The sequence below is a fragment of the Cygnus atratus genome, chromosome 1 (assembly GCF_013377495.2).
Source record: "Cygnus atratus isolate AKBS03 ecotype Queensland, Australia chromosome 1, CAtr_DNAZoo_HiC_assembly, whole genome shotgun sequence".
In the NCBI taxonomy this organism is placed as follows: domain Eukaryota; kingdom Metazoa; phylum Chordata; class Aves; order Anseriformes; family Anatidae; genus Cygnus; species Cygnus atratus.
Window position 1 is genome coordinate 75731476 of NC_066362.1, and position 18895 is coordinate 75750370.

At 39.0% G+C, this 18895-nt stretch overlaps 1 protein-coding gene across 1 annotated transcript in view; it reads left to right on the plus strand.

Annotated features, from left to right (window-relative positions):
- Positions 1–18895, plus strand: part of ITPR2 (inositol 1,4,5-trisphosphate receptor type 2) — a 268862-nt gene that overhangs the window by 68301 nt on the left and 181666 nt on the right. The window contains 9 exon segments of the mRNA XM_035540839.2: positions 43–87; positions 8827–8981; positions 10362–10461; positions 10599–10759; positions 14094–14235; positions 15014–15172; positions 16075–16247; positions 18419–18538; positions 18640–18825. Of these exon segments, the coding sequence (XP_035396732.1) occupies positions 43–87; positions 8827–8981; positions 10362–10461; positions 10599–10759; positions 14094–14235; positions 15014–15172; positions 16075–16247; positions 18419–18538; positions 18640–18825 (1241 nt within the window).

Here is an 18895-nt window from a genome sequence, read left to right on the forward strand (position 1 = left end):
TAAAAGCTGTCAAGGCAGTTTTTGACTTATTTTCTTTTCCAGCTTAACCCACACTATCCAGAAGGTAATAATGAAGGAAAAGCTTTGGTAAGTGAAATTTACATGTTGCATATAATCTGGGAAATACTGTATCCTTAACCTAATAAAGTCCAACATATGGAAGTCCTTTGTGGCTTTTGCTGTAGTTACATGTCACAACCACTGGGGTTATCTTCTGTGTCCTGTATAAGCTAGTGTGCAATTCAGAACTGTTGTTACAGAAAGTTTTCCATTGTGTAAAGGAAGAGAGAGGAAGCTTATTCAAATTATGCATCAAATTGGCATTAGTTGGAGTTCAGTTCTGCTTAGAAACTGCAGACATTAAACGTATTAATACTTATCAAATCAGGCATGCTACCTTATGGCAAAAACACCACCACCCTCTTTAGCAAGTAAACCAGACAAGCAAATCCGGTTACTTACATACCAGTATCAATTCAGAGGCTCTGCTAGTGGAGATGAGCCCCCCCAGGGCATGTTTGTCAGTCAAGCATGGCCCTTAATCTAAGGACATGCTGAGACTCTTTTCATTACCTGTATTGAATACACGTAAGGAGATATTCAGGCACAGGCTTAGGCTGAGCCATGCCAGACTTCAGGAAACTCTCGCATGATACCGTCACAAGGACCTAAGTTGTCCTTGCTGCAGTGTGGATGGGTTGGACGTGAAGACAGATACTTCCAGGCAGTCTGTAGCTATTACAGGTAAAGGCCTTTGTCTTCTTGTACAATGCTAAGAGTGTGCTCGCTAATTCTAACTAACGAGGCAAGGCTAGACATGTAGTTTATAATACATGAAAGTAGTTAAAAAAAAAAAAGTTAAAACCCCGAGGGAATCTTATTCTTAAACAAATAGTCCAAGAAAGAATCATTCCTTCATCACATTCATGAGATTGCCATGAAAACACAGAGATCTTCTTAGAAAAAAATAAACTCAATTTCTTTCTGTTTGCCTTCTGGCTTTTGTTCTTTTAACAGACACATTTTCAAGTTTTTCTCTGGATGGGGAAGATTTTTTTTTTTTTTTAAAATGAAAACCAAGATTCTTACATAATAATTTGCCTCCAGCACTGCAATTTTAATAAAAATTGAGACTGTTGTAAGAGTTGGTAACATTGGTTTTCTGTCTTCTGTGGTATTTGGTATAAATAGTAATATAGCAGTAACAGCTAAGCTGGCCGGAGAAATGAGAACTCTCTCTCATGAAAATATAGGAGTTCCAACAGTTGTTTCTCTTTGGTACTGGAATGACATTTGAAGCCCCCGAAGCTTTCTGACAGAAGTTGAGATAAGTTCTAGAACATCCATTGGATACAGTGCTTGCTGGAAGAGCTTGGGTTCATGCTCTCACGCTGTGAACAGTGGAGCTGGGTTCTCATACAGCTCATCTGCATTAATGTTTTAGTTCACATCATGATGGCACTTCCTTAATTGAATCACCTAATTATTTCCTATTTAAGATACTCCGTTTCGCTTTGCGGAGCAATCTCAGAGTGTGTAAACTTGTATTCTGTTGGATCAAATTTAAAGGATGCACATCTGGAATGTATCTACTGTGCTCTAGGCTCTCATGGCTGCCTAGCCCAAAAAACTAGGCTAGAGCTAATCTGAATTAAAACATATGAAAAGATGTATAGGGTAGATGTTAGATCCTCATCACAAAGGGCCCACTCCTACTGTACCATGCTATAGTAATTGGATATACTATAGAGTCTGCAATTGCAGCATTTCCAGTTCATCTAAATATTCTCTAGGCTGGGTAATTAAGAAGGAACAAGAGTAATCTGAACATGAATGTTGAAGGTGACTGCTCTAACAGTTTGGCATAATCCTCCTGAGCATTGGTTTCAACCAAAAACCAAGACCAGAGAAATTTGATTAGACAAATATTTTCTTTGATAATGTTATCAAAACTGATTGACAATCAAAACTGGTTCTCTGTGGAAATTTAACTTTACACAGTCAGCACTTCATGTGAAAAACATTCTGTGAAAGAACAACTGATAAGTTTTGGTAACATCTCCATATAAATCCAAGCCTACAGGTGCTTTTAGTGTGTTAGAAATCCCTTTGGATCCTTCTCTCCTTTACAGTCTCATTGGAAATACCGTGAGTCAGCACTAGCTATTTTAAGTCTTCATCCTGACTTCAAGCAACTTGAGTAGCCAAGCTTCACATCCCTGTGCAGAAATTTATTTTACAATGATGCGGTGTTTTGAATTGTCCCTCAGAAGTATGGCAGTCTTACAGTATTTGGAGTTCTTGAAGGGTCATCTATGTCAGTCTTGTATCCAGTATTCATATAACATGGATCACATAAGCTTTTCTTGTACCATGGTTTTCATGTGGTATTTCTTCAGCCAGGTGATTGCCTGACTAACTGCAAAGGCATCATCTTTTTCATCTTTTGAACAAATTAATTTTGAAGTACTGCCAGTGAAGTAAATCTGCTCTAGAGGGGGGATGGAAGTGGATCTACCCCAGCATAATTTGAAGTTAGAGCAGTAGGAAAATGAAGAGGCATACTTAAATCTTTCAGCTGAAGGAAGAAACTGAGCCTGCAGTCTGTTTTGCTTTTCATTGCTAGTCTGATGGATAAAAGGGTACCAGCTCCTTCTCTGCTGGCTGGATTTTGAAGAAGGCATAGCCATCTGTGTGTTTTGTGCCAACCCTTAACTATAAATGTGTGACAGGGCTTCCTGTGCATGTTCACTGCCTGGTTTATAAGTCTTGATCACAGTTGCTTAGGCAACTGTCAATTTTAGGAAGCAATGATGGAGAAGAATTTTCTATGGTACGGTAGTGGGCATAGGCATCTAGATTCTGCTTAAGTCTGTCTTTTTTGCCTTAAGTGACTAGAAGTCTAAAAGGGTTTTGGCTGCTGAGACCATAAATATTGCTGGAAGTGACTAGGACTTTTGTTCCCAAGCTGTGTTTGGACTGCGGTTCCTTGCACATTTATGGGCTGCTGCTTGAGATTTCAGCCATATTGTCTGGTGAAACACTGCTTTGATTTCTGGTAAAATTTAGCCTTGCATTGAATTGATTAATATTCTTTGTACATGTTTTTCCCGCATCTAAACTACAGAAGATTTTTGTTTTTTTATAGCATGAAGACCTTTCTCTGATTTAAAGGCCTTGTTGGGTAGGGAAGGGTGAGGGGGGCTTCTCCAGCTCTCTAGAAGACTAGGAGATTGTAATGTATAGTGCATCAAAATGCAGTGCTCTGTTATAGTTTCCATTAAATCCCACATGGGTGTATTTTATGCTGCGAAGTAGTCTATTATTTCCAATCACAGAATGTACAGCATCTAGAAGAACACTATAAACATTGGGGAAATGGTGTCAAGAACAGCTGGGAACATGGCATTTGTTAGCGTCTTAGTATTAAAAGGCTGTCTTTGGATAGCTACCTTAGCTCCATTCATCTGCATTTTTGGGAGAGAGTGGTAGTCCTAACCAGTTCCAAACTGGTTTTTACTGTTGAGATTTTTCTTAGGATTGAGACTGGTATGCATTTACTTTTCTCGTAAAGAAGTTGGACAGTTTTGCCATGGGTTTCTTGGTCCAATTTGACATACCTCTTTGACTTCTTTCTGTCTATATTTATGAATGCCAAACGATGATGTGATTCGATGTTTTCTTTCTTACTTCCATCCCAAATTATTTTTTTCCAAATAAACACTCTAAGTTCTTTTTTTTATTTACCTTCCAGCAAGTAAGTTTGTTTAATTAAAATTTCATAATGTGTGTCACAGGTGATGCAGTTAAAACAATTAGAATAGGTTTGGGGATTTTTTTTTGAGGCTGAAAAACAATCTGAAAAACATACTTAAAAATAAAAATAATCAGTTTTAAAATGGCAGTATCTCTGCTTATATAAAGCCAGCAGTCAGACCACTTGAGAGGCTCTGCACTCACGGGGAGAAGGGGAGACATGGATGCCAGCACATTATTATTATTCTGCTGCTGCACACAGGTCTGAATCAGCTCTGAAAACGCATACATTGTTTCTTACAGAATGTCTCTGGCTCCTAACAACAGAGTTGCAACGTGATGTCTCTGCTAAAAATGCGATGACTCACAAATGAGTCAACAGCGAAGGTGTTATAGGAGGCTAACTGCTGTGCTGTGTGCCAGGGCTACATAACATGCAGGAGCAAGGCTGGCCATTAATTTCCTCGACTTTCTTTTTCATATAACATTTTTTAAATCATCTAACCTATGGAGTTCTGCTCACATTACTGCTTTGTGAAAATGCTGGTTTGTAAGAGCCTCCTAAACTGGGTTAACATACTGAGATACTACAGTGTACTAGTTTTAACAGGCATTTTCAGAACTCTGGTTGCTATTAAGTTTAATTTCTGCTGAAATCTGTAGTGCAGTGTAATGGATTCGTTCAGGAGTAGGGCATTATCCTCGTCCATCTCTGTGCCACAAGAGGTGTCTTTACCAATTGGAATTGTAGATTGTATTTGCATTCTAAAAGGAAAGGTATTCCTGGCCTGGCATGTTTTTGTATTATTATTATTTTTTTTTCTCCAGGATTTTTTTCTTCACTTTTTTGCAGGAAGGCCCCTTCATAAACAAAACTCCATGTAAATCTGAAGTTTAGGTATGATGCTCAGTTGAGATGAGTAATACGGGAGCATGGGGTTGGTCACAATTACTAGCAAATTATATTAAGAGCTGTGAAGAAGGCTCATCTCCCAGGCTACAAGTCCCAAGAAAGACAAGCCTGATTATGTTGTCTCTAATTGCAGTATAGGTTTTGTCACCAATTACGCCATATTTGCCCTTCAAATTGCAAACACTGTATGTTTGTGCTGGATTTTTTTTAAAGCTTCTTTTCAAATCAGTGTGATGCACTGCAAGTCAGTGGTGGTAGCCCAGGAGTTATGGCATTTGCTGGTAGCCTGGATCAGTATTGCCACTCTTCACTGGAAGGACTGTTTGTTTTCACTAAGTATATCTCCTCCTTTGAACTCTAAGCCTTTGCTTTTCTAACACGAGTCCCTTACCACTGGCTATATGGTAGGGGCATTTTCCCTTATACCCCCTGGCAAAGTCCTGTTGTGCATGTGAGTAGTGTACTTCACAAGCCATCTTCTAGTTGAGTGGATGCTTAGGTTTTGTTAGGCAGAGCAGGCTGCCTCTGCTATCTGCACCATGTGGTTTTTAGATGGGGTTACTCTTTTGGAAGACGTAGGTCCAGATCCTGCCAGGTGGAAGAAAAACTGAATCAGCATTTCCCAGATCCTCACGAGTCATTTAACCAGTGAACTACAGAGTGAGGTAATTCCACCATCTTCACCTTGGGCATATATCTAATTTGAATTGCTACCACTTGTGACCAGTTTGTCAGTAGTATGGGACAACCAAAACTATTTTTTTTCCTTAATGAATTTACTGTTTGCTAGAATTGTTTTACTCACAGTTCTTGCACTTTTTCTCTGTATTCCTAGCAGGTAATTCACCTACTTTTTTTTTTTTTTTTTGAAAAAAGTCTTGGGAATGCTTTCTTTGGCTGTCACTGACCCTATCACCACCATCTCTGAAACTGTTCATTGGCTTCTTCTTCATACTACTTTAATTTGAATTTTTCTTTCCATGAGTTCCTTTACACATCTGTACCTCCCTTTTCTTCATTGAATCAGTTTTTGCTGGCTGCATCTGCCTGTATGCTGGTTTCTTACCTGTGCAAATGTCATTGTTTTGTTCTGTTTAGGAATGCAGTGCTTCTTCTGTACTGATCATGTTGTCAAATTCATTTGAAATATTCTAATTCTTTCCTCTTCTTTCAACTTCCTTATATAGACTCATCAGCAAATTTAATAATGGCTAGGTTAAATGCAGGTTCTGATGTCTGCTTACTAAATTTAATCATGAGAAACTTTCTGTGTATGAGTATGTATGTTCTCTCTCACACACATGTGCATGCACTCAGATGTAAATTCAGACATAAATTTAAGTCTGTATTTTCTTATGTGGTGGCTGTATCTCTATCATGCACTCCCTATATATGTTGTTTTCAGAGCTCTCAAGGTCAGGGTCACCTTTCATTACTTTTTTTTCTCTTCAGTGACTAGCACATAGCACTCATAATGCAGGTTGGTTGTGAGGTGTCTGAGATCCTAAAATTAAATTATGAAGAGCGTTCTGAGGTTTTTCTGGAGTCCAGTTTGGAACTATTATACAGCTGTCGTGTGGGTCTGATTTTACTCAGCTAAGCTTTGCATTGCAGTTAGCAGTATTACAGACACCGTCCTGCCCTCTGTTGAGAGGTACTTTTATTTTATAGACTAGAAACCAGCTCTTGCTCATATGGCAGGTTTGATTTGACAAGTGCCAAGACTGGTTGGCTGGATTTAGGCCTAATGAGCTAACTCTGTAGCTCAACAGCATCTACACAATGGCTGGAGAGACTCATACCTGAGTAGAGTCAGCCCCAAAATGCAGGATGAACTTCCCTGCAGAACTAGTGGTTCATTCGAACTACTTAAGCACAGGAGACGTGCCTTTCACTTTGCTGTGTGTCATAGAAACCTGCACATGTGTGTATGTGCTCATTCTTAATGGCCTATTGGGGGTGGTCAGACATTCGGTAATGAGTGAATATAAAAAAAACTTCGCAACATGGAACAGAATATGGTTTCATATTTTGGTCTGTGTTTTTTCCTGGAACTCTAGGGAAAAATAAATAAGTTTGGAAGTGTCCTGCCTTTTTGTATACCAGCGTTTTCAGTTTGGAAATTATAGTAGAGTGGGTACGTTCTGGGAAAACCTAATTAGTTTTGGATGTAAGTTATGGGAAATATTAACAAGTTTGGATGCTGTTCTAAACTGTCTTGTATTCCTCACTCCTTTACTGATGTCTTGAATTTTAAATAGATTTTCCAGTTTTCCAGTTTGTTTGGAAATTTGGGAAGTAGATTTTTGTTTGATGCTAGACTCTCACTCCTACCTATTAAGCTCTTAAGAGCATTCACCTGTAGTTTGCCTGCCTTCCCACTTTGGGTCTCATCCTGAGTTTGTAAAACAAAATATATATGGAAATCACCAACGGTGGTGGACAAAAAATTTTGCTATTTTCTCAGTCCTCACATACAGGTTAAGTTTCTATGTGCGATCTCGTTTAATATTTTTTGGGTCTGGGGAACAAGAGAACGTGAGGACTGCCAGATGAAAGTTTGCTCTTCTGCAAGACACGGGATGTTTCTCTTTTGTCTCAGCAAGCATTCCTCTCAAAAATGAGTGACAATACTCTAATCGCTAGATGAGCCTAAGAAGAATTTTTGAGACTATTTCTTCCTGTTTTTTTCTTACTGTTTCTCTCATTTGAAAAAGTAATGGGATGGAAAGCTGGCATTTTTTAGGCCTGGTAATGAAAAAAAATGGATGTTTTGGAAGGATTCAAAAAGTGCCTTGAAATGAGATGATAACTAGTTATTTCTTACTTAGTTTCACTCATCTTTGATTTTGTAGCTTAATCAATTGGCAATATGAATAATCAAAGCTTTGCCCTTGATTATCCCTTACAGCTGAGTTTTACTCAAGGTACTAATGCAAACCAAGTACAGTCCAGCCTCTTTGCATTTGTTTTTTACATCTCTTCCCTAGTGGTGCACTATAAATCATTGTAATAGTATTTCAGATTTCCAGTGTTTGATTTTCTCTTTTGGCTCTCTTCATTCCTCTTTTCTTCTACTCCCACAATATATTTTGTGTATGAGAAAGGCTCTGGGCTGTCTGTCTCTTCATTGGTTATTAGTCTCTTGTAATATGTGTAAATCAGCACCCTGGAGGAATAGCTTTTACTTATGCCAGTAATTCTACTTGTTGCTGCGTGGTTATGGGCATAGACTCTGAATTGCTTCTTCAAGCAAAGATAGGTGAGGTTAAGCTTAGAGAAGGTTGTATGTATTTGGAGTATGTGAAGCCAAGGGGTATGTAGGTAACTTAAGATGAAGATGGCTGCTCAGTGGTGCTGGATCACAGAATTCCCATGGACTTTCAGCAGGTGGGGGGAGGAAGATCACCTTCTTTGATGCACACACGTATTTGGAGGCACCAACACCGCTTTGTAAATGTCTCTTGAAAGCTAGGCTCCTGTGAAGGTGTGAAATTCTTCTGTTTCTATGGGCATGCTCAGACCTGTGTTGGATCCAGCCTCTAATGCATTATCAGCCTGTGCTAAGATTTCTAATGCAATCCTATCCAGTGCTTTTTTTCCCCCCAACACCCCCTACCAACACCAAGTACACCTTAATAGGACAGATATCCTGGCTTTTCCTGTGTGGAAGGTGTGCTGCTTTGATTCTGACCATATTGGAGGGAAAAAAAAGAGCAAACCTAAATAAAACTACTGTGGAAATAGGCAAATTGTTCACTTTTTTACTTCCCTCCTCCCTTTTAAAAAATCCAATTCTCTACTCTTCTTTTAACTTTGGCCTTTTCCAAACTAGCACTGTGTAGCTACATCTGTTGGGAGTGAAAGGTCTGCAACTGCCGCAGGTTTTTGAAGTTGTAGGTGTCAAGTAATAATGTATACAGCACTGCAGTCTCTCTGTAGCTGGTGACCTGCTGTTGTTATAATGACTGTCTGAGACCCCATGTGCCTGGGGCAAAGTGCATCCTTTGTGTTACACACTCCAAAGCCAGTCATGGTACATTCTTACTAGAATGTACAAAAAAAATATAAAATTCATATGTATTACTTGTCCACAAGGTAATTGGAGAATTTATAATGGGCTCTGATGCAAGCAAATAACCCTTGTGCCTAATCAGCAGAGAGACGGTGACCTTCCTGCTTCAAAGAAGAAACGCCAAGCAGGGGAGAAGATTATGTATACTTTGGTCTCTGTGCCACATGGAAATGACATTGCATCTCTCTTTGAACTGGATGCCACCACTCTTCAGAGAGCTGATTGCCTGGTTCCAAGGTAAAAAAAAAAAAAAAAAAAAAAAAAAAAAAAAAAAAAAAAAAAAAACTGCATTGACAAGGTTTCTTCCTGGTATTATGCTGGTGAGTAAAGTAGAAAAAATTCAAACACAAGCAAGTATTATCCTTCAGTTAAAATTTGAGGAGTGTTCATGGGTAAACAAGAGATGTATAAAACATGATATCGCTGCAGTGACTGGGTAAAATAATTATAAGGATAAAACAAGTGATGCTTAAAGAGAATCTGTGAAGAGAAAAATAGTAGGCTAAATGTTGCACAGGTGTATATGAAGACAGAATTGAGTCCTGTGCTCTGTTTGAAAAAACTGCACTGCTAGTATATCTAACTGAATTGTCCACAACAAAATAATGTGTATGGTGACCTGTGCTTCTCTTTCCCTGACAGGTCACAATGCCACTGAACACTTTTAATATTCAAATTAAGCCAGCAAGTGTTTTCTGGGTTTTAATTGTGAATATTTGAAATTTCAACTGTGTTGCTTAGCTGAGATCGGCTAGATAAGTTACAGTGTTGGTTGTGACTGAATGGGCATGCAGACACTTGGGGCTAGTGGTTATGAGGGTGGATTTTAAAGCTGAGTACCTGCAAATGGTGGTGAATACAGCTTTAAAGTGTAAAACTTAGCAGAGCAAGTACCAGATCATTTGCTTACTTGAGTACTCAAAGCAAATCAGCATGAAAGAAAGTGTGTAAGTGAAGACTACAGTGAATATATTGAAAGAGTAGAATTCAGAGTAAAAATTGTAATTGATTTCTCAGCTCTGCTTTTTGATAATACCACAAATTATCATATGGAAAGAATTTAAAAGAATCTCATATCTGCTCTTTGTTCGCTTGATTTTCGGTTGAGAACTGATACTGTAAACGCTTGCTTTCTGGAACAAAGGTTTGCAGATCATAATGGTGAAGCTGTGAAACTATGGTCAGTTTTACTTTCTGGCTTTTGTGCTGTGACAGGTGGAACAGGTTCATTACTCTGCAGAAAAAATAATAAGAAAATCATTGTTTTTCTTCATTAAATGTATTTCTATTCAGATAGGATTTTAAAACACTTACCTTTTTATTTTTTTTCTTTAAGGAATACTACTCCTAAGCTTATGTAAATATTTAAGAACAGCATTCTGCATAATCCCAAGTTGCTGTCCTTGCTACAGCTCTATGTTGTGGTTCAGAAAGAAGAGGGAGACAAAGAGAAAAGGTGCTACAGTACCTTTTAGGTCCTCCTGACCCTTTTATTATGAATGTCTGGTGTGACTCATGCTCTCAAGTCTCATGACATTTGTTACACTGAATCCCATCTTGCCTAGTTTAGCGGAGGACTGATCCATCTAACCTGTTGTTTCCTTTGTTCTCCTTTAGGAACTCATATGTCCGACTGAGGCACTTATGCACTAATACTTGGGTTACCAGTACTAGCATTCCAATAGATACTGATGAAGAGAGGCCTGTGATGTTGAAGGTAAATACTAATTTCTTGGGGTTGGAATCCCAACCTCATTACTGAAGTTCTCTGCTGGTGATCTCAACGTATAAAATATGCATAATTGGTAAAGGTGAGACAATTGCTTACCCATATTAAACCAAGCACTATTGCAGATTGGGACATGCCAAACAAAAGAGGACAAGGAAGCTTTTGCCATTGTATCAGTTCCTCTGTCTGAGGTCAGAGACTTGGACTTTGCCAATGATGCAAACAAAGTTTTAGCATCAACTGTTAAAAAGCTGGAGAATGGAACAATAACCCAGAATGAAAGGAGGTTAGTGAGTTTTACTTTTTTTCCTTCCTAAATTGGTGTTTGTTTACTTACGGTATCATGGTATCACAGTAATGGGTAAGTTCACAGAATCACAGAATGGCTGAGGTTGGAAGAGACCTCTGAAGATCATCTAGCCCAACCTCCCTGTTGAGCAGGATCACCTAGAGCACATTGCACAGGATGGCATCCAGTCGGGGTTTGAATGTCTCCAGAGAAGGAGACTCCACAACCTCTCTGGGCAGCCTCTTCCAGTGCTCTGTCAGCCTCAGTAAAGAAGTGCCCCCTAATATTCAGCCGGAACCTCATGTGCTTCAGTTTGTGCCTGTTGCCTCTTGTCCTGTTTCTGGGCACAACTAAAAAGAGACCGGCTCCATCCTCTTGATACCCACCCCCCAGATATTTATATACATTAGTGAGGTCTCCCCTCGGTCTTCTCTCTTCCAGGATAAACAGGCCCAGTTCTCTCAGCCTGTCCTCGTACGACAGGTGCTCCAGTCCTCTAATCATCTTCGTAGCCCTCCTCTGGACTCGCTCCAGTAGTTTTATGTCCCTCTTGTACTGGGGAGCCCAGAACTGGACACACTACTCCCAATGTGGCCTCACCAGGCTGAGTAGAAGGGGACATCACCTCCCTTGACCTGTTGGCAACACTCTTCCGAATGCACCCCAGGATACCGTTGGCTGGCCTTCTTGGCCACAAGGGCACACTGCTGGATCATGGTCAGCCTGCTGTCCACCAGGACTCCCAGGTCCCTCTCTGCAGAGCTGCAGCAGGTCATCCCACAACCTGTACTGGTGCTTGGGGTTATTCCTCCCTAGGTGCAGGACCCTTGGGGTTATTCCTCCCTAGGTGCAAGTTCATAGCACCTGTATGGCGATACAGGTGATTGCCAGAGGATGCTTTAATGCTGAGAGTGGTAGCCTGAGACTCTCTTTGTTCCATTTCTGTCAGACCTTCTTTGCTGCACCTCAGGTTTGTCTGTGCATCTTGTGTTTAAAATGGTGGTAAACAGCCCTAGCTCACTGGCTACATAAATAAATAGGTAGCTCCCTAAGCAGATGCGAAACGTTTGCCTTAATCTCCTGTAATGAGCCACTTTTGAGCTGTAACATCTGGGTCCACTGGATTCGATTCTCATGTTCATGAAAGCCATCTGTATGGTGGGCAACATACAGGACTCTTGATTCACGTTTAATTCACTGTACTGCATGTTCATGCTGCTAGGGTAGAAGAAAGTCTTAGAGTGACTGAGTGGCTGCCACAATTGTCCCTTTCCTTTCTTACTTCTAAGAGGTGCTGATTTCTTCCCTCTGGTGACAAGCAACGGGACCTGAGGGAATAGCAAGAGGCTATGTTGGGGAAAGTTCAGGCTGGGTGTTAGGAAGAGGTTCTTCACCAAGAGGGTGGTCGGGCACTGGAACAGGCTCCCCGGGGCAGTTGTCATGGCGTTGACCTTGCTGGAGTTCAAGAAGCATTTGGAAAATACTCTTGGACATATTGCTTGATTTTTCCATGGTCCTGTGTTGCACCAGGAGTTGGATTTGATGATCCTTGTGGGTCCCTCCCAACCCAGGGTGTTCTATGATTTTGTTTTTCACTGGTTTCCTTTCCTATTTCATATTGTTTTGTTATCTTTAGTGTTTACCTTTTATGTCCATCCATGTTTTAACTGGAGCGCTATTAGAATGTCTGTTTTTCACACCCACCCCTGAATTAAGGAATTTTGTTGTATGTTGTAGCCAAATATATCCCATTGTAAGTGACGTAGTTGGCTATTTGTTTTCACCTGTCTGGTAAAACTGAATATTAAACAGCATCTCTGACAGTGTTAATTTCTAACTTGTATTCTGCCATGCATCATACACAACTTTTTGCTGGAAACATTAGTTTTTTGGTGATAAAATGGAATTTCTGCTGTCTGTTGAGTCCATAGTCTTTTGTCAGTAGTAATTAGAACAGATGGTTCAATATCAGATGGAGGATTTATCTTAACAGGCAGATCTGTAATGGCTAAGGTGTTGGTACTCAACCTTGAAAAATCATTTCATTACTGAGTAGAACCAAACAGGGATACTACATAATCAAGGTGTGACATCCCTCTATTAGCCTTGCACTGCTCTGTCACTGCAGTTCAGTATTGTCAAGTCCTGATGTTGATGGATTGGTACAACACACACACCAAACATTTCAGAGTGATTTCAGGATAGTGTCATTATTTGTTTGTTTCTGTAATTTCCATTGAAAAAAAAAATCATGCTTATTTCCTTGTCTTATCACCTTCCTGATTAGGTAAGTAAGGATTCCAAGAGTTTGTTCCTGGTTATTTCACTCTATACCTGCCTTTCCTGTCTTTTTTTTTTTGTTGTTAGGGAGGTAGCTTGTTTTGTGAACCTTGCTGTTTTCCACCAGCCATCAGTGTGCTGAGATTTTTAAAGCTAAATCTCAGTCAGAGGGTTTAGCAGAAAAGCCCAGCCTTCTTGTGCGTAACAGAAACTTTGTGTAGAGATGAGTTTGAAAATCTATGGAGCATCTCCCTGCTGCTTTCAAAGCATGCGTACATGCTTAGTAATTACAGACTAAATATTAGCCAACTTCAAATGCTTCCAAAGAGTAGATGTGCTGGGTTTTGTTTGTGAATGCTAGTTCTTTTAAGCAAGATTCATTGAAATCTGTGGTCATCAACGCCTCTCTCTATGTATACCTGGTAAGGTATGTTAGTACCAAGATGGCAATTACTACTGTTAGTATTATTTCTTTCTGTGTTTCCTGAAGATAGGAAAGAAGAAATAGTTACTGTCTCTGTCCATTTTAGCATTTCCTTCTGACAAGTATTTTTTTTGTGTGTAGCAAAGAGGGGGTGAAATAAAGGATTTTTTTTTCCAAGTCATTTTTCAATATTTTTTGGGTTGGTAGGGAAATAGTGTGTTTTTATTCCTCTAGTGAGTGCATCATCTTGTTTCATGGGCCAATATTACTAATTTACCAGTAAAAATACTTGTTAGGCTGCGTAAGAGTCTTTTTCTGCTGTTTCTGGGCCTTGAGGCCAGCTGGTATAGATTCTGGATTTCTGAATACTCTGCATGAGTTCAGCATCCTGCATTTTTCTCCCTTTCTCCATTTGGTTGTTGTTTAATGCCTTGGTAAACAGCTATGATGGATTCAAGCCTCTGTTGATCTGAGACCTGGAAATCTTACGTACATGTCAAACTTAGCTTTGCAGTGATTGAAGTATCATTGTGCTAGATAAAGCTTGTTCTAAAATGTGATTTTCTTTCTTAATGAATTCTAGCATATGTTGAATAAATCTGTATGATAACGATTTGTTCATTCTAGGTTTGTAACCAAGTTATTAGAAGATCTGATTTTCTTTGTTGCTGATGTGCCTAACAATGGGCAGGAAGTTCTGGATGTGGTCATAAGTAAGCCAAACCGAGAAAGACAAAAATTAATGCGGGAACAAAATATTTTGGCTCAGGTATACCCTACTGTATTAATAACTTGCTTGTATTTACAAATAGATTGTAGGATAGAGGGAGTTGATAAAATCAGTGTTTTAGGTAATTTGGCTTATGCCATCTTGGGTTTATGTCTAATCGGATTGGTTAGATATAAAACTGATTAGTCAAGGCTCACCTCTTGGTCTGTGAATCACATAGAAGCACAAAGGACTTTCTATTGGTTTCATGTAATTCTGAGGACTTTTAAAACTATATTTGTTACCAAATTGTTGACCAAATTTGAAACAAGCCTTTTATATGGTCCCAATCCTGCAAATGTTTTCCTTGTACAAAAAATTTTGATGCCCTTATGGATCCCTGACTTTGTCTGAGGGCCAACTGGTATGTAAATCAGAATTAATATTCCTTTAAGTCACTGAAAGCGACTTAAATATTCCTTTAATAAAAATATTCCTTTAAGTTACTGAAATGAAAAATAATAAAAAAATAATTTGTTCTCTTTTTTCTTCTTTAATTTAGCTAAAGTTAAGGCACTTAACTTACAGTGTTTTAAGCTGGAGATAACAGTCAAGAGAAAGTGGTGGGAAAATACAAAGCTAAACACATAAGTTGTAATGTCTGAGATAGTCACTGCCCCCCCATATTTAGTGATATTTAGATAATAAGTATAGTGATTCACTTCTGACTTGGGTCAGTAGGGGCCTTGTGCTGATTCTGTCAGTGGACATAGACAGCTATAGGTTAAGGAAAAATCTTGGTTTGATTTTCATCCTCAGTGGTTTTGATTTTGAACAGATATTTGGAATCCTCAAAGCTCCTTTTAAGGACAAAGGTGAAGGATCAATGCTGAGACTTGAAGACCTAGGTGACCAGAGATATGCCCCATACAAATACATGTTAAGGTTATGTTACAGAGTTCTCAGACATTCCCAGCAGGACTACAGGAAGAACCAGGTCAGTGGTATTCAAGATAATTTTTTCCCTAAATTCTGTAATTATATATCCCAGGTTTGATCTTGCACTCTGTACTTACAAGCGTGATCCTGTGGTAATCCTCGGATATGGTGAAAGGACTGGGTTCTGTGTAGATTAGTAGTAAGTAGAAAGTCACTCACTTATTACGGCCTCATGCTGTGGAATAGTGCTTTTGTTTTGTAGGCATTTTTATATGAATAGAGTGATCAGCAATGAATGTCATAGGTTCACTGCTTCCTTCAAGGACTCTGGGTTATGAAGTGGGAAAGCTAAAAAAACTGTGTTTCTGTTGCTTAAATATTTATATAGTGATGGCTATGAGTCAAACCAGAGGTTGTTCTGTCAGGTAGCCTGTTTTCCCATTTCTGGAGACTCCTAATGAATATGATATAATTCAGAACATGCTATCAAGTACTTTGCACATTGCAGCACATAAAAATTTCACGAATTTTTTAAATCTAAAGGGGCTGAAGATGAAAGATTGAACTTTTATATGTGGTTTCTTTGTTTTCTTTCTAATACTATTCATAAATATTTCTGTCTGGGAGGGGGTAGAAAGGGGGAAGAGGAGTTTTTTAAAACTATACAAATCTTCATTTTGCCTCTTTTAAAAAAATGTTTGCCGTTTCTTGAATTTTATGTGTATTTTAATGGATTTATTTGGTTTATGAAAGAATAAGAAAAGCTAGTCAAACCTAATAATATATCTTTTTCCTGGGGTACATAATTGAGGTGCTTTGATATTTCTTTGTTCGGGCCAGTTCAGAGAGAAAAGTTTTGAGGGTTACTTTGATTGTTAATTGAGAGGTAGATTCTTCTGATTCTAGAAGAAAAACACGAGTGCTTAACAGGTGATGATGCAAATTTTCATTTTTTTTCAGGAATATATTGCTAAGCACTTCTGTGTCATGCAATCCCAGATTGGTTATGATATTCTGGCAGAAGACACCATCACAGCTTTGCTGCACAACAACAGAAAACTGCTAGAGAAACACATCACAGCTAAAGAAATAGAGACATTTGTTAATTTACTCAGGAGAAATCGAGAGCCAAGGTTTGAAGTGGTCCACATAATATTCTTTTTCTGTATTGATAGGCTTTTATATTTGTAGCAGCAGTGAATCTGCCTGCTATTCATTATTATGTTATCTCTTCCTGCTAATTTTTTTTTCATGTCGCAGACTAAAAAATACATGCACGCTGCTAGAAAATATCAGAAATACCCTTAACTATTGCAATTTGACAATACCTGCATTTCAGAACAAGAGCTTGGTGAAGAGCAAGATTTATACTTTGCAAAACACTTCTGAAAAATTGGCTTTAGTTCAGATTGGGACAGATAAATAAACAGAAATTCTAATTTCTCATAACTCTGCTCCTCTGTGAAACTGCCATTTGTGTTCATTCTCCTGCTGATAACCTTGGCGTGAATGACATAGATGTCAATTTAACTAAGCTTTTATTAATCAGTTCTGCAGTTTTTTTATTAAGCAGTTTTCTGCAGGTACTGATTGCAAGTCAGACCTGAAAGGGGCCTAGGATGGTGAAGATCCCAGTGAACATGTGTTCTAGACCAGATTTTGTTTCAAATGAAAAATTCTGGCCTTGAACTTAGCTCAGTTAGAATTTTTTTATTAGCTTTAGGATAGAATATAATGTAAATTGATTTTTTTTAAATGGAACATCTGTTTAATTTTTTCATTAGATTTTTCAGTTGTAGAAGTACCGAAGTAATACAAATATAAGAAATTATGGAACTGAAGGTCAAATACTGTCCTCAGTAATTGTGAATGCCACTTTTCTGTTAGCAATTTAGGGTATTGCTCAAGGCCCTGGTGCATCATTTTAGCTTCAGCTAGGTAAATACTGCAGAATTCTGTGTTGTTATATGCTGTTTACTTAATATTATCTCTGTGATGTAATACTGCCGTGAACTATTAATTACCTGGTGCCACAAGACTTAATTTCAGTCATGGGTGAAATTCTTCCTAAATTCATCTTACTTTCTGCATTCATCCCATGCAACTGGGGATGTGTAGTCTGTGCTAAAGCAGAAATGATTTTCTAATTCCCTCTGGTAGAAATGTTACCTATAGAGGTTCAAACTATTGGACCCTGGAATGATTGGTAGTAGATGATAAAGTTTTTTACCTGGATTTCTGAGGAAATTGAGTGTATGCTGTCTATACATGTGCCAGCTTGTATGTGTATATGCGTGCCAGCTTTTATCTTTTCCCTTACTGGCTCTTGAGCCCCTTGCCCACTTTTAGGCACATTTGCTAGAGAAGAGGTGCACTCAAAGATCCTCAGTTCCTGCAAATGTCATAAAAAGAAGAGGCTACATAGAGGAAAGAGGCCCTTTTTATGTTCCAGGGAGGGAAAGGCTGCAGTGTGAGCTACTGTTAATACACACACAGGGATCCATGGAAGAGAGAGAAGAAACATATTTTTTGAATGTCCTGACTGCAAGTAAAGCCTCAGCCTGAACCTTGTTAAACATCAGAAGATCTACATTTGAGATGCAGATTCATAGGAAACTGATTTCCATGCAATGCAGCTTTCTTAGTTTGGCTTAGTTTGGCTTTACATAGAATGACTCCTTTGAATACAGAAGGTCTTGCCAGATCTTCTCTCTCTGCTAACTGTTGGCTGTGTCACTTCAGAGACTTAAAAGGCAGCTTTAAATGCTGTAGATTTGTACTCCAGTGCAATGGAATTCCTCAGAGGACACGTGGTTGTCTCCAGCACAAGTAATATCTCCTTGCTACTTGGGTTAGGGAGTCACCCGTTACCTGCCGGGTAAGATAGGCAAGAATGTGTGCTCTTGCTTTTGGTTCCTGACAAGGACAAGGCCTTCAGTGGAGCTCCCCTGCCAGATCATCTTAAGACAGCTTCAGGTTGCTTTTCATTTCTGGCACAACTCTTTGTCCTTTGATTTGCTGGTAAATGTCTTACTTGAGGTCTTTGTCTTTCTCTCCTTAGCTGATTGTTCAGCACCATTCAAGTCTGCTCTCAAAGCTATTGCTCATCTTTATCTGTTGTGAGTTGCAATAATACAAATAAGCAAAGATTGTATTTTGATAAATCTCACAATATACGCTCTCCTGAGTATATTTGTGATGGATGCTAGAGATTTCTACAGTGATGTTTCTGTGTAGTGTATAAAGTTTCATGTTCTATTGCATCTGTTGTTTTTGTTTGTTTGTTTGTTTTTTGACTGCACAGATTCTTGGATTATCTCTCAGACCTGTGTGTATCTAACACCACAGCAATACCAGTAACTCAGGAACTCATCTGCAAGTTTATGCTGAGCCCAGGAAATGCTGACATTCTCATTCAGACCAAGTGAGCATCCATAATCAGAACATAACTTCTTGCTCTGTGCTTTGTTGTTACATTTGTAGCAGTTTGTTAGAGACTCCATTGTCAATGTTTTGTCCTTGCAGGCTGGTTTCAACACAAATGGACAATCCCTTGGAATGCCCAGTCATCTCGGATGACATTGATGAAGAGGAAGTGTGGCTTTACTGGATTGACAGTAACAAGGAACCTCATGGCAAAGCCATCAGACATCTAGCTCAGGAGGCAAAGGAAGGCACAAAAGCTGATTTAGAAGTTCTTACCTACTACAGGTAAAACCGCTTAAAAAAATGGAAGAAAATGTAAACTGTCCATGGAGCCTGGTGCTGTTCTGATCCAGTT